We start from the raw sequence: 16,417 nt of genomic DNA on the forward strand, positions 1-16,417 counted from the left end.
AAGAGGCCCTCTTCATGCGCTGCTTCACCCAGACTTCATGAGGCAGGTGATCCACTGGAGCTTTTTAAAACGGCAGGTACCAAACAACGGAGAACCGGCCCATGTCCTCAGCAGAAGCTTCGGTGCTGCTTCACAGGAGCGTAGTCCTGGGCAAATTAAGACAGGCGTTCACAAACTCTTTTTTCACAGATGGCAAAGCTCACAAAACATAATTCATTTTCATTACTCAACGCTTCCAATATTTAGACAATATGTAATGAAAGAGAAAATTATGTTTTGGATGTAGTGCAAGAAATGTTATAGGAAGGCATCTGACATGATAATTTTGGGCTAATTGCGGTTTCTAAGGAAAACTTGCGTTGGGCGCTTCCTCTGTGTGGATGATGTTTAAAAGCATAAGACACGAAAGACGTATCGTTGGAGAAGGATCCGTTCCCTTCCAATTCACCCTCTGCTTTGTGCCAACAGGTTCCTGCTTCTGGGTGGCAGTGTTAAATGGCAACGTGGTGGGCATCGTGGCAGCCCGAGGCAACGAGGAGGACAACACGGTGGAATTGCGCCGCATGTCCGTGGACTCTAAATACCGTGGTAAAGGGATCGCTAAAGCTCTGGGCCGGAAAGTGCTGGAGTTTGCTGTGGTCAATAACTACTCCTCGGTGGTACTGGGGACCACGGCGGTGAAGGTGGCAGCCCACAAGTTGTATGAATCCTTAGGCTTCAAGCATGTTGGGGTGGTCGAACACTATTCTCTGCCTGGAATGACCCATTCTATTCTAGAGCACATGTTCTTCCAGCTTCGCTACCACCGCTATTGCCTGCAGCTGCGTGAAGAGTGAGGGAGCCTCATCTTCATGGCGGCCCTCCCCAGAACCTCCTGGCCAATGTTTTGTGGGGGTTTGTGTCATGGTTTCTTTGCCATCTCTTCATTTCATGTTCTTCATTGGCTTTGTACAAGTCCTTGTACAAGCGAAGGGCCCTTCTTCTTTTCTGAGATGCTTGTAGGGTGACGGCGGCGCTAATGCTGGAGGTACGGTGGACCTGCCCTTCGCCTGACGTGGGTCAAGGTCAGGATGGACCTGCGCACTTTCCCAGTCTTACCCCGGTTAACCTACATAAGCACAGAAATGTCAATGCATAACAAGGCTGCTTGTCTGACGTGTGTTATAAATAATGATAATGATAATAACAATTAATAATCTCCTTTCCCCCCTCCCCCCAAGTATTAAAAAAAGCGATACTTCATGATACAGCTCAGTGCAAAAGTTTTATGTGAATGCATTTCTCAGTATTTTATGAAGTAGTATGCATTCATGTTCTCATGATATAATACCGGTTAATCATGCTGAAAGAAAATGTGAAAATCCTGCTTGCTATAATGCATGAAGAGGAAGTATTTGCATGCATTCAAACACACTATCAAGTAGGCGCTAATAATAATAATAATAATGCACTTTCTGGATGTACCTCCCTGCTGCCCAAATTCTCAAGAATATTGGTGCATCTCACACCCGGGACTTGGTCCTTTATCCTTATTTTCTTCCTAAGCCAGCAAATACGAGCCCTGAGCCCAATGTAACATATGTAAATTATAGAAATATCAAATATGCGAATGTAGATAGACTTTGAGGTCCCCTGCCAGATAGCTCCATCCAGAGTGTTAATTTTCCTTTATTGAAGAGTTTTGTTTATTACGTTTGCTTAAACGATCCAAACTCTTCGCTTTTGTGGACTGGTTTCCCAGAGGCAAAATGGAGACTTCTGTTTCTATGGCAACACACCTGTACACTAATAATGTGCACCAAATCTGAACACTTGAGAAAAAGCAATATGCAAAAGAGAGAGAGAGAGAGAGAGAGCTGGAGTTGCCGGTTTCAGCTGAAGGAGGCCAGGAAAGCAAAGACTTTAATCAGTTGCTACTTGCTAGTGGGATAACAAATATAGAAGAGCTGGCGTATAACGTCACTGCTGCTTTAACGATGTCACATTTGTGAGTTGTCCAGCTCTACACAAAAAACGACGCAACGCAACAGAGATATGGCATGCTGCCTGTTGGAGCCCGGCATGAAAACATCCGAGGTTGCAGCTTCTTCTGCCTTGAAATACCAACCTCTATTTCAAGAAATGGCAACTTTTGCATTCATGACATCCGAATAGAAGCCAGGCAGCTTTGGGGTTTAAAAGGCAATAGGTTCAGAAAAGCTCAGAAGATTTCGGGTTGCATTTATTTTGTGGGGTGGGAAGGAAGCCGGAGGGCTGAGCTTGATAAAAGCAGCTCTCATTTAACATTTCCTCCGGTTGAAAAAATCAGGATCGTAATCGGGCCGCCCCACCGACTGGAGGGAGAAGGTCCCAGAGATAGATGAAGCCAAGGGGAGGAGATGGGAGGAGAAAGTCTTCTGACCTGTCAATGGAGGAGAGCAGCTGCGTTTCTATTCGGTGACAGGGAGGCTCTTTGTATCTTGCTCTGGTCTCAGAATGAGGAATGGGTGGAAAGATAGCAAAGATGGAGAGGCTGCCCTGAATTTCCCTCCCTTCAGGGCCTGCAGCCCCTTCCCTATGGCTGGGCTTCCCGAAGAGCAGCCGTAGCTCCATCCTTACCCAGGAAGGGCACCGGTGATGGGAGAGGGGCTTCCTGGTTGCTCCCCCCCACCCCCCACCCCGTCTCAAGCCTGCAGCAACTTGGACGATGAGGCTTTTCGGGCTGATGACCAAATAAAGGGAGAAGGATGGGTCACAAAAGACGGTTTTCTGCTTCAGCGGTGACTGCCTTCCTGCCTCAGACGGTGCCATGAGCTAAAAATGGCCAGACCAAACTGTGTCCCAGCAATAAAACCCCTGATCAGGACTAAAGAGTGACTTGATGAACAGAATGTACTTATTGGAACCGAGTGTGTGTGTTTGTGTGTCTTGATGTAGAATGTATTTTTTTTAAAAAAAGAAAAATTCTATGCTGTACATTTCTCTTGAAGCTCTTCAAATGTGTACCGTTGGGGGGGTGGGGAATGTAGGATAGAAGTGTATAGTGTACAGAAATTGGTACGATATTTTATAGCTGTTTTTGGTGATTACATTAAACTGAGTAACCCAGATTAATATTATAAAGTGTTAGGAAAAAAAGGGAAAGGGAGGAACTGCTTGTGCCTTTTAATTTTTTTTTTCCTTTTGTGTTCTTCTGTTATCCTTGCACTAAATGGTTTCTGGAGAATTAATAGTTCTATATAGCCTAATGAATTGGACGATGAAACTGATACATGACCTCTGTGGACTGCGGTGGATTTTTATTGAGGCACTTTAAGAATGTGGATGGTTTAATGCTCCAAACGGTGGAGATTTCCTCTTTCTTAGCTGGGTGACCCAACACCAGAGAGGGAAGTCTGCTCTGCAAGACCTTCACTCAACTGTCACTGTATGATAATAACCTTTTTACGATTGCATATGGGAGCAAGCTTCTGAAAATACATGGGTTTTGAAGTGTTGCTTATTCGGCTTCTGCCTAATTCATTCATGCAGTTAGTCAAATGGCAAGGGATCTCTGGTCCAGCTAGTTGTATCTTCTTTCCACTTCCTTTAAATTACAGTACATCAGCAAAGGGCTGACAGAAAACATCCTTGACCTCTTTTTCTGGGCTTCTCCTGTAAGGTCTCACCTCGCTTTTTGACCCCTGCGGAGCCCACCAGGGAAGAAGCCCTAAATCGCTGCAGTGAAGGAGTTACGGAAGGTGGAAGTCTGATGAAAGTCTGTTAAAGAGGAGAGCTTGAAAGACGGATGGGACACACTAGGAGGTGGTGTTTTTACATACGAAACATGATCCTAACGGACGTGGGTGGTAATAACCTGAAAGTAGAAGATGCCGGGAGGGGATTCTGTAACATTCAAAGGGTGGCCCTATCCTTCATCTAGGAATAATGGGAAACACATATTTCCGCATAAATCTAGAGGGAACCATATCCTATGAGGTGGTTTTACCTTGGAGGGGAGAAGAGATGCAGGATGCAGGAAACAAAGTTTCCATCCAATCTTCATCAACCGAAGGAAGAGGCCCCAGGTTGTCATGGGTTGGAGATGGGAGTTTAGAGCATTTTGCAGCTATTGCGGAAAATATGATAACTGCAGCCAACTGCAATCCTCCAGTGAATTATCCAACTCGATCTGCGTATGCTTTCATCTTCAACCTGATTTTTCAAAAAAATAATTAGGTATTATGTTTTTGAAAAGGATGTAGCAATGATGCCTGAACAGACCTATACCGATTTACCAAACCTTTTTCCCAGTTGAGAGAGCTAGCACAACCAATAGCAGCTGAAATCTAGACTTGTGGTGTGATTCTATGTATCCTACCTCACAAATAAATCAATTACGCCACATTCGGTGGACCTGTTTTCAGCCAGCTGCCCATTGATTTATGACTCTTCCTGGCATCAGCAACGCCACACCTTCAAGTGGCAATATTTTTCATGTATTATAGACTGACTTTATAACAGGCACGTTTCTCCTGCAAATGTTGCAGATATTTTTTGGGGTGTGTGTGGAGTATAGACTCCCAATGCTGTAGGTGTCTTGGACTGCTCTTTTCAAAAGAACTTGATGTGAGTCCTGGCATCAATTCCAGGCAGCTGTCGGTGTAACCTCAGGCCTGACTGAATGGGGCTGATTCTGAGCCTTCTCCTGGAGCCAAATATCTGGATTTCCCCCCCAGATTTCTGTGTATTGCGGGCTTTTTTGCTGCCTCATTTCTCCCCCTTTTGTGTGGAAATATCCCCCTAACCAAAATGACAGAGCAAAACTGCTATTTATGGGGATGATTTCATTGCGGCCAGTTTTGTGCTTTTTATAGGTTGCAAAACCCAAGGCAAAATGATCTCTTTTAAACTTGGATTTCTGCTATGAGTAAGGAAGGTGTTTTGAGTTTTTTAAAATTATGGCTTGGAGCAATGGGGCAAGGAGTTTATCACAGAGGTAGGGGACTGACAATCAAAGGAGCCAGGATCCTCCAAAGACCCACCTTGTGTGTCGCAGCAGATGGAGAAATGGGGCCGAGCTCTGATCTCCCGGTTGAGACCACCTATCTTCACTTCCTTGGCCCCTTTCCTATGGACCTTTCTGCTTTATCACATCCACAAAACACTTAATTGTTTACTTAATCAATACTTGATCTCCTAATTGATTTGTTCCTGGAACTTACTGCACTGTAGAAATTTAACTTGGAAAGCCAAGGCTCTTTTGCAGCCTCCGCTGAGTTTCTGCTCTACGGCTCTCATCAGCTGCATAATTCCAAAATCATCCCAGATAGACACAGTTTTGCTTCTGGCTTGCATTCAGGCATATAGAACCAAGCAGTTGTATTCTTGGAGTATTTTGTTTGTGTCCTTTTTATGGGCTTCATAAGTTGCGCCAATTTACAAAAACCACGCAAATGTTTTGGAAAAGGCATTTCATAATAAAGGGAGGCTCCTCACGAAGCCCCTGTCTTCAAATCAGCCGTATCTTTTTTGGAGACTCACACACGACAACTTTGGATGCCGTTTCCGGCTGTCTCCACACGTGTGTGCTTTCACTTCTGAGGTTTCTTTGCAAGTCTGGAAATGTGACTTGCCTGCTGCAAAGCTCCTCTTTGAAAGTGACTCACCCAGAGGCCAAGAGCGTGAAATGCTTTCGTCCACAGAAAGGACTCCTGAAAAAAGTGTTGTGAAAATGGACTAAAAGCTCCATTAGTCACACCAGGTGGACAGTTCAGGGACTCTTGAGGGCTTCTGACTGTTTCAGCAGCTCTTGCTTTTCTTTAAATTAGTGGCCTATCTATCACTTGCTCCCAAGATGGAAAATGGGCCCCATGGCTCCAATCTCACAAAGTGGGAATACCTTAAATAGGAGTTTCTCCTCCCCTTCTTATCTGCTGCCGGTGGTGGGGAGGGGGGGAATCGCAACGTTTTCCAAATCCTTGAGACAGCTTTTCAGCCTGTGTTTAGTTTGATGCCTTTTGTCCTCTTCAATTTCTAAATCTAGACCCCTGCAGGACCCTCCTCCTACGATCGTCGGAAGAAGCACAAAGGTTTCTACCTTTCAGATCCCAGAACTTTTGCTGTCATTCTGTGTGACATGTCTGAGTTTCTTCCAAATTGGATCGTTCGGGATTCTGCTAAACCTGTCGCCCGAGTTTTAGCTTTGCTTCCTTCATACAGGAAGTCCCTGATCTTCTCTGATGGGGGTTAGATAACATTTCTCTCAAGGTTATGGCTCGGCTGAACTTCACCAAACAAGGCTGGGGCTGATGGATTCTTTGACAGCTAGGCGGCAGGGATATTTAATTATTGACCAGCCCAGCTTTTTGAAAAATATATAGATTGTATTACGGTCAGCCAAGCTTCTTTAGAACAAACTGAACATTAGAATTTGAATTCTAAAAATTTACTGCAAATTCAAGCATCTTAACAGATATCGGTACAAAAAAACCCTCGTTTATTAGTGAACCACCTAATGACTTCGCAGGGTCTTCTCTCTGCTTTTACGTATACCAGTTATCATCGGAAGACATGCCAATCTCCAGCTATAGAGAGATTATAATATATGCTGTATGTGCATGCGGCTGTGTGCACATACATGATCATATATGTAATAATTTCTGTGTCTCCGTTATATAAAGAAAATAAGCAATGACTCGGATTGAACAGCATATTTGTATGTTTGAGTATGTCCAAAAAAAAAACCCTAAAATTTTCTGGGCATAGGCTTTAAAATGATGCTTGTATTTAAGCCAGTATAGCACCATCTTATTCTACTCCAACCATTGTTGTTATTTCTTTATTTACTGTACGAAGTTAATATATTTCATAAGAGATTTTCTATCACACCAAGGCTTCTTTCTCACTGAGGCTTAATGACAGGCACATCAGATTTCTGAAGCGTGTTTCCTTCTGCCTTAGATAAAGACTTTCAGTGATGAAAGTCTCTTCTTAAAAATAACCCCCCGGTTTAATTCCAAACGAGGCCTTGATCACAGCCTCCGTCAGCGACACACACGGCTTTGGCACTTAGGGATGTTTTAGAGAAGTCGTATCTCAAACATGGCAGCTTTTAAAATGTGTGGCCTGGCTGGGGAGTTCTGGAAGTTGAAGTCCACACCTGTTCTTGCGCTTAGTTTATTTCTTCCCTTTCTGGATAGAGTTCTTCTTATCCTCCAACCAGCTATGGGTCACTGCAGACCCTCGATGGCTTTCATCTGCATTGTCTTAGCCAGTTGTATTCATTTTGTTTTCCTTCTCAGTTTTATGCTTTATTTTTGGGTTGTCCCCTTTTGTCTATTTTCCACCTTCAGGAAGAGAGACATAACATTACCTTAAAGGGCCTTTTCTGAAAATCTCTGAAGTCTGGAGGTAAGCTTTCCCTAATGACTAATGAATAGTCCTCCTCTCTCATCTGCCTAGATGCCTTTGCTCACATCGCCAGCTTTGACTGACTCATCCTCGGTGCACTTCTGTGGCGCCACTGATGCCACCCTGCAGCCTGAGAAGTGAGCGACGTCTCTCTAAGGTTGGCTCAACCGTTGAGAAAAGCAAGAGAAAGCAGGAGGACGGCTGTTGCAAAGCACCGTCTGGCTGCATCCGCCAGGCAATCCCGATACAAGGTTCTGGATCCAAAGGGGGCCTCCGGCTTGCTTACGTGTGACCCGATGCCCCCGGTCCGAGTTCCCAGAGTTCTCTTCACTGGGCTAAGTAGCCATTCACGAGATAAGCTGTCCACTGACTCACTGTCTTGTGATTGTTTAGGTCTGTGTTGTTTTCCATCCCTTTCCCAACCTCCCCCCAATCACTCAAAGACTCGTCAACGCAGGATGTTGATATCTGGGCTTGGCATTTGAGATGTTCTGACTGGGCTGCTTGTGGTCTGGTCCTTCTCAAGGCCAAAGCTCTCCCTCTTTTTCACACTTCTGCCCTTTATAGGCAATCTCCTGTACTTTTGTCTCCGATTTTGCAGATCTTCCTCTTCAGATTATCTGTCCTCTCATCTCTTCTCATGCTGTTACGTCCTATTTCAACAGGGTAGGTCATTGCACAGGGACCATGGAAAATTTAGAGCTGCCTACCATAAATTTTCAGTGGCCAACCTTCTCATAGACCACCCTCACTTTGGTGGTTGGGGGGTCTTTTGCAGAAGCTGTGGTAGTTTCTGGTTAAAGTTAAAGTTAAGGGTGGGAAAACCCACCCTTAAGTTTACAAATAATGACAGTGTCTTCTCTACTGCAAAACCCACCTGCTTTGGCTGATGTATAATCCTTACCCATAATGATGTTCAATATGACACTTTCTGGCTGCACCATGGTTCCCCCATTGGATTCACCCAGACCGTCCGAAGGGATTTTGGACTAATTTGAAGGGGGTGCAGGGTCAGGCTAGTGACCTTTGACCCCGGCCTCTTTCCATCTCTCGCTCAGAATCTCCCATCACCCTCCTGCCACGAAAGTCCTGTCTTTTCCTTCTGAATCTTCTCAGCTGCTCTCAATCAATGTCCATGGCTTCTTCCAGGGTTATTTTCCCCTCCCTAAAAAGGTTTGTCCCCAGAATAAGGTCACTTGGTCTGAACCCCAACCAATCCAATTCCACTTCATTCTGCATCTATTCTAGACCAAGCACATATGTTTCTTTTTGGAAAGCAAACTGCTCTCTGCTCTCATACACAGAATGTCTTGCACTTTCATATTGAGAAGATACTAATTGCGTCATGAAGGTTACCGGGACTTGGTCTCCAAGAAAAGTGTTGTTCCTGTCCCTTTGCCCATTCAGTACTTGGGAGGACCTCTTCAGTTTCTTGAATCTCAAGGAGGTTCCTTCTTGTTTTTAGCATCAAACTGGTATCCCGTTGGCTGTTTTTCCACTTCTCACCAGGTAATGAAAGGTTTCCTTTATCTTCGCCCACCATATTAAATCTGGTACTGATATGAAGTTTATTCCTTGTGTTGACAATGTGTGTGCAAAAGTTTTCGTCCTAAGAATACTTCTTCATTGCAGATTCCCTTCCTTGTTGCAACTATTTTGATATCGGTGTTTGACAGCGTGCTCACTTCCATAACAATATCTTAATATCTGACCTTTTATCTTCTTCCAAAGAATCCCCCACCATCCTTTTTGCAGGGTCTGCCGTCTCCCATGAATATTCCGCTTTATGGCCTTGATGTAGGTGGTAGTAGGTAGGTAGGTAGGTAGGTAGGTAGGTAGTCTTTCCCCCAAAAACAGACCTTTTTTGTTTTAGAATGATCAACCAATGCCTTAATGCTCTGGGTTCCAAGGAAGCGCTCTCAAGACTCCTCTCAAGACTTTTCAAAATAAACATGTTGTTAAAAGGCATATTCTTTTGTGGTCAGTAACAACATTACCGGTATATCCTACAACCAGGTCATAATATTCCACTTTCATTGAAATTCTAGGCTTAGTTTTCAATCCATTAAAGATCCTTCCTTTTGAAAAAGGGTTTTCACAGTTTGTATGGTGCCCCATTAGGTTCAAAGACCACGATGAAAAATGATTGATTATATACCTGAAAACGGTTCCTGAAGTAGCCATCTGCGAATTCATGCAACTGTTCCCCCACCCATGTTTGCAGAGCATTCACTAAGCTGGCAGTTTCAGTAGAGGTAATCCTTGACTTACAATTGTTTCTTTAGCAACCATTCAAAGTCATGAGGGTGCTGCAAAAGTGACTTATGACCAGTTCTCACACTTATAACCATCTCAGCATCCCCACAGCCACCATCTGGGCACTTGACAACCAATATGGATTGATGACACTTGCAGCTTCCTGGCTTCATGTGTGAAGGCTCTTGTGACCTTCCCAGCCAGCCTCTGACAAGCCGAGTCAATGGCGATTCACTTAGCAACCATGGTGAAAAGGGCGTAAAATCAGGCCTGACTCTCTTAATGGTTCAGTTGCTTAGGAATGGAAGTTCTGGTCCTGATTGTAAAGTCGAGGACTACCTGTATTAGCTAAATCATATCATTTTAGCTAAATCATATCATTTTAAATTCTTGGCCGTTTGTAGAATATGTCTTTTAATTTTCTGTTTTTAATTGTATATGGTTTATTGTTTTAAATTGGCTGTACACCGCCCTGAGTCCTTCGGGAGAAGGGTGGTATAAAAATCTAATAAAATCAATCAATCAATCAATCAATCAATCAATCAATCAGAGGAAAGGCTGGCCCAAGCATTGGCCATCGGAGAGAAGAGAGGTCTGAATGGGACAGGGCAGGATCTGATGTCCTGCAAAATTCAACCCATTGGGTTAAAGTGTGTGTGTGTGTGTGTGTTTACAGTACATGCACATACACTCAGTTGTGGTTTACCCAGATTAATCTATGGGAAGTATGTTTTCGCCCTCTGAGCTAGCTGCTTTAGCTCCAGGTTTAGTCAGACAGCCTGTAGCTCCAACTGGACACCCATCTCCTCCGCCTCCTTTGCCCAGCCTGCTCCCTCCTGCTCTTCTTCTACAGCCCCAACGTATTTTGCCAGCTTTTTGTGTATTTTCCTGTGTATTTTCTCTGCCTGCAATACCCAGGCTTCATGGTTTTATGTTAAGGAGGGGATGACTTTGTATTTCAGGATACAATGGGTGCACTGACCAGAATTGTGGGATCAGTTTTGTTTTTCCATCAGATCTGCCAGCCAGAGTATCTCTATGCTGTGGGTGTGACTTCCTAAACTACAGACTAGCCGATCCCATTTTAGCCTTGTTTGTTTGGGGAACTCATCCCGTTTCGCTAGCTGGTGGTTCCTTGTGTTTCCCATGAATCCAGAAAACAGGATTGTGTTAACCATGGGTGAGTGTGTTAAGCAAACACAGCCTATGTCTTTGGATTACTATGATGGAAATGAAATGCGGGTATCAAATTTTAAAAATAAATAAAATAAAACAAGAATGCTGAATCCTTGTGTTTGTTCTGAATACCAAAACTGAAAGGAACTTGAAACCTTCTGTGCAAAATTCCTTCTTCATTCTGTGTTTTGCATTCTTCAGTCTGCATTCTAAACTTTCCTTATTAGAGCAGATGAACATAATTTTCTGCTGTTGTAAGGTCGTTCCAGAGTTTGAAATCTGTAACCTACTGGCAAACAAGAAAGTCCAGTTGCCTCCTGAAAAAGCACCTTTAGGACAGCTCTACAGATTTCTACTGCAAATCATCCAGAGACCTACAGGTATGTCACAGCTTTCCTCACCCTCATCTTTACACAAAGGCTTCCTACAAGTTAACTCGGCCAGCTTAATTTTATTACAAACAAACTACTGTCAGAAGGAAACAGGTGTCCCAAGATCTATGAGCCTCTGGATGGTAGGTGGGGATTCAAGTTGTGGTTTTGCTGATCCTTCCAATTGAGGGTCCAGTGACCAGACTTTGAAAAAACCAGGCGATAGGGTGAGGGAGATTTCTATGGCCATGGTATATGCTGGAAATCTATAGTGGATGCAAAGATTTAGGCAGCCATGGTCATTTATTTTAGTTTTTTTTTTATTTCAGTGAATTTCTAAGTAAGTAGACGTTGACTCAGCCACCATGTGCTAGAAAGTTAGAAACACATTTTTCTGCAAATGGGAATGCCTGCTTACTACTTAGATGGCATTATTTTCAGATTCCAATTAAGAAAATAATTAATGTGGCAGGTGCAAAAATTTGGACAACCTTCCAGTCGGTATTTTTTTAACATTTGTTTTGGTGGAAATAACAGCTTCCAAATATTTTTTTGTAGCTAGCTAATGGTGTTTTGTCATTGTTTTTGGAGTTTTTCCCCACTCTTATTTTGCAGAATAATTCTAGCTCAAAAATACTCTTAGGACTCTGCATAATTCTTTACAAATTCAAGAGATCCCTATTTGAATAATATTCAAGTTCTGGGACTCTGGAGGCCATTCCAAGGTCCAGATTTTTTCTTCCTGGTTCATTTCTAAATATGGCAGATGGCTGTCATGCTAAGATAACTTCCTTGCTATGGGAAAGTAGCCCTGTTATCCTTGAGATTATGAGAGAACTACAAGCACAAGAAGTACAAGAAGTACCCGGTGGACGATCATTAAGGAGAGATTCAACCGAGAATTAAGGAGAAATTTCCTGATGGTGAGAACATTTAAATGGGTTGCCTTCAGAAGTTGTGGGTGCTCCAAAACTGGAGGCCTTCAAGAAAAGACTGGACAGACATTTGTCCAGAATGGTGTAGGGTCTCCTGCTTGGCCGGAGGGTTGGACTAGAAGACCTCCAAGGTCCCTTCCAATTCTGCATCTTCTTATCTGATGAGAAACTGGATGGCTTTAGATCAGTGGTCACCAACTGGTGGTCCATGGAATTTTTCCGCAGAAAAATTATTTCCATTTTTTTTTATATTGCACTAAATCAGGAGTTCTCAAACTATGGCCCTCGGGACAGATACGTGCAATGAACATTTGTGTTGCTGCAGAGAGTCTCCCCCTTTGAGGTCTTCTTGCGTGGGTCAGAGGGGTGCAGAAATTCCAACTCGGGGTCTGCTTCAGCCTCCTGGGGTGGGGCTTTGGGCAAAGGCTGGAGCGAAGTGCCACTGGTGATAAGAACCCAGAGGGCCTTGTTCCAGTGGGACTGCATCACAGCCTGGAACTGGCTGACCACCTCAGCCCACTGAGCCACCAGGTGCCAGTACTTGGCCTTGCACTCCCTCAGGTCTTCCCTCTGCTTGGAAAGCCTATGCTTGTAGTCCTCAGTGAGGTGCTTCTGCTGAGCCTCCTTCTCAGTCAGATCCAATTTGAACTGAGCTGTTTTGCAACTCTTTCTCGTGGTGGCTGCTTAGCTTCAACAATGGCTTCCTGTTGGAGCCCTAAGGAGCCTGGGCAGGAAGGTGAGGAGCGGCTTGCAGGAGAGGGGTGAGTGGTGGCCGGTGAGGTGCCCCTCGATGTGAGTGACATTGAGTTGGCCATCGAGTTGGCCATGCCCACTGAGTCACATGACCACTTTGCCACACCCACCCAGCCAGTCATTAGGCAGATCATCTCAGTGGTCCGTGGGATTTAAAATTATGAATTTAGTGGTCCCTGAGGTCCGAAAGGTTGGGGATCCCTGCTCTAGATCACTTCTTGAGGCAAACTGAGAACTACTAGCCTCCACGATCCCTTCCAACTCTGTTATTCTGTATTTTGTATTCTGAAAATACACTTACATCAACTTCAAAATGGCTCCCATGTCTGATGAACCTTTAGACCAGGGGTGGGCTTCAAAAATTTTAGCAAGCGCAGTTGCTGGGTGGGGGTTGCCATGGTGGGCCTGGCCTTGTCAGTCTCCTGCACCACGGCGCGGGTGCGTTTTTGCCCTCCCCAGGCTCTGGAGGCTTTTCTTGAGCCTCTGGGAGAGCAAAAACGGCCTTCCCAGGCTCCAGAGGTCTGGAGCCTCTTCCCGAACTTCCAGTAGGCCTGTTTTTCATCCTCCCTGAGCCTCCATGCACGCCTTGCACTTACCTGCATCCAAAACGGGCCAGGTGGGGACTCCTGGGAGGGGCCGGGTGGGGTGGGAGGGGCCAGCCAGGGTTGGGATTTGGGGGTTCTCCAAACTGCACAGAATCTTAGCTAGAGGTTCTCCTGAACTCCTGCGAACCAACTAGACGGAGAATTTTCAGGATATGGTAAAAAAAAAGTATGGAAGGCAGCAAGGCGCATACAAAGAACCCAGAGCTGTGTTTGCATCATCATGCCTGTCCTTCTAACCTTTCCAACCTGTAGCAGGTAACGCAGGCTTGTGGGGGATGATGGCTTGGGTGCCAGCCTCAGGGTCTCCGCATTTGAGGGTCTTGCAGCCAAGTGAGCAGAACAGGGGAGATGGGCCTTCCTGACACAGGGGCACAAGAGAGGCAGGCAGGATGACAGGCCACAAGCACAGCCTCTCGTTCTTCTGTGCGGGAGTGGCTGATGGAGCTACTTCACTCTGAAGAGCGATGGACTACGAACCGGGACCTTCAAGCCAGGAAGGAAGAAAAGTCTCAAGACAGAGGGAGCCTTTGTCTTTCTTGTGGATGTTCCTTCAAGGCCTGGGGCCAGATCCGTTCTTCAGTAATGGGTACAAGGAGCTCAGGGCTCATGTGGGTTGCTGTTGCCATTTCTCCCCATCCTTGAGTCTCCAGAAGACTATGTCAACACAACGTTCACTCCCTAGATTGTCAGTCCTGCTGTTTCTATTTCGGCTCTGGTTTGTATCGTGTAGGAAAATAATAAATTTTATATGGAAACCAATTGATGCATCCCACGGGCTGTCTTTTCTTCCTTCCAAACTTCTCCCAACCGATGGAAAAACATCCAAAGATGACCACTGTTTTGGGCAGATGGGCTGGCATCTCTTTATACTTTTACCTGGATGATGCATTGATTTCAGGGACCAAATAGATTGCACTGAGAGGATTCCAGAAAAAATCCAAACAAATCTTTAAGAGTTTTTCCTAGACAACACAAACACACACACACATACACACACTCTTTCCAACTCTGGTCAATCGGGGAGCGTGTCCAATAGCTTTTCCAGGAAGTTCCTTGGTGTGGGAGTTTTGCTAAACCAGGAGAGCATCAAGCAAGCAGCAAGGAAAGAGGTCCACAACTCTTTCACAGCTCAGTTGTCGGTAAGGTGTAACCTCTGCCCAGCTGGGTTGACGGTGGAGATGATTCCTTGTCATTTCCACCAGAGGGGCAGCTATGTAAATAAATTAAATAAAGCCCTCAAGGTGAATGGTCAGCGCTGTATTTCTTCTCTTCATTGATGACCCTCTAGCAAACCCACATAGGGGAAACTGGACAGGAACAATCCCTTACAAAACTGCAAGCAGCAACAGCTTAAAGACTGGGCTTGTGGGAGGGGCTGGGGGGGGCTTCAGATTGGGGGTGGTTGATAGATTAATATCAGATCCCATCTCCCCCCACCGCTCCCCCTTCCTCCCCATCTTTTAGATATTGCATTATGTAATTTTTACAGCTTTGTAGTATTCTATTTCTAGAGTTTTATCTTTTAATGTTGCAAGGAATCCAGAGTTACCCTGTGGTAAAGTGGGCGACCAATCTATTTGATCAATCTATATATATACAGTATATAAGCGAAAACCACTCACACATTAATCAGGAAATCTCCAGAACTGTAAAGCCTACAAAAGTGAAATTTGCCATATATGTTCCTCTTGGCTTCTAGGACCTCACTAAGAAAGGATTTTTCGAAATGACCATCAGAGCATTAGTATTTCCTATATTATTATAACACTCTCATGCTAATTATTTAGACGTTCTACTGCCCCTCCCAACTTGAAAATAACTCTGGAGAGAATGGGATAGAATAGGACAGGCTTCTGTGGGGCAAGCCTCATGGAGAGAAGGGGCTAGAAAGCCTGAGGGAGAAAAGGGGAGAAGATAGGAGGCATTTCTGTGGGGCCAAGCCTGAGGGAGAGAAGGGGAGAGGATCTATGGGGCCAAGCCTGAGGGAGAGAAGGGGAGAGGATCTATGGGGCCAAGCCTGAGGGAGAGAAGGGGAGAGGATCTATGGGGCCAGCCTGAGGGAGAGAAGGGGAGAGGATCTATGGGGCCAAGCCTGAGGAGAGAAGGAGAGGATCTATGGGGCCAGGCGGGAGGGAGAGAAGGGGAGAGGATCTGGGGGGCAAGGCTGAGGGAGAGAAGGGGAGAGGATCTATGGGGCCAAGCCTGAGGGAGAGAAGGGGAGAGGATCTATGGGGCCAAGCCTGAGGGAGAGAAGGGGAGAGGATCTATGGGGCCAAGCCTGAGGGAGAGAAGGGGAGAGGATCTATGGGGCCAGCCTGAGGGAGAGAAGGGGAGAGGATCTATGGGACCAAGCCTGAGGGAGAGAAGGGGAGAGGATCTATGGGGCCAGCCTGAGGGAGAGAAGGGGATAGAGAGGATCTATGGGGCCAAGCCTGAGGAGAGAAGGGAGAGGATCTATGGGGCCAGCCTGAGGAGAGAAGGAGAGGATCTATGGGGCCAAGCCTGAGGGAGAGAAGGGGAGAGGATCTATGGGGCCAAGCCTGAGGGAGAGAAGGGGAGAGGATCTATGGGGCCAAGCCTGAGGGAGAGAAGGGGAGAGGATCTATGGGGCCAGCCTGAGGGAGAGAAGGGGAGAGGATCTATGGGGCCAAGCCTGAGGGAGAGAAGGGAAGGGGAGAGGCCAATCATAGCTACTCGTTAATTTTCAAACTCTAAGTGTCGATTTATCAAGCCCGATCACATAGTTTTGTAGCGGAGCATGGGCAGTAAAACAAATAAATACAATAATAAAATACAATAGTCCGGGAAGGCTGGATTGTCATTGAATAAAAGAGATGTTGGGAGTTTGCAGTCCCACAGAGCTGGAAAATCCACGTAAAGAAGCTTCGAAGGGGGCCTGGCTGCTGGTCTCTCCGGGTTAATACAGTTCTGCGTATTTCTCACATAACCG

At 45.4% G+C, this 16,417-nt stretch overlaps 1 protein-coding gene across 1 annotated transcript in view; it reads left to right on the forward strand.

The window, feature by feature from the left end:
* Positions 1-4,162, forward strand: part of NAT8L (N-acetyltransferase 8 like) — a 39,799-nt gene extending 35,637 nt beyond the window's left edge. The window contains exon 3 of the mRNA XM_058186450.1: positions 469-4,162. Within this exon, the coding sequence (XP_058042433.1) occupies positions 469-836 (368 nt within the window). The 3' untranslated portion in view covers positions 837-4,162. The remainder of the gene's footprint in view (positions 1-468) is intronic.
* Positions 4,163-16,417: the final 12,255 nt, after the last annotated feature.

Source organism: Ahaetulla prasina, chromosome 5, assembly GCF_028640845.1.
Source record: "Ahaetulla prasina isolate Xishuangbanna chromosome 5, ASM2864084v1, whole genome shotgun sequence".
Lineage (NCBI taxonomy): Eukaryota > Metazoa > Chordata > Lepidosauria > Squamata > Colubridae > Ahaetulla > Ahaetulla prasina.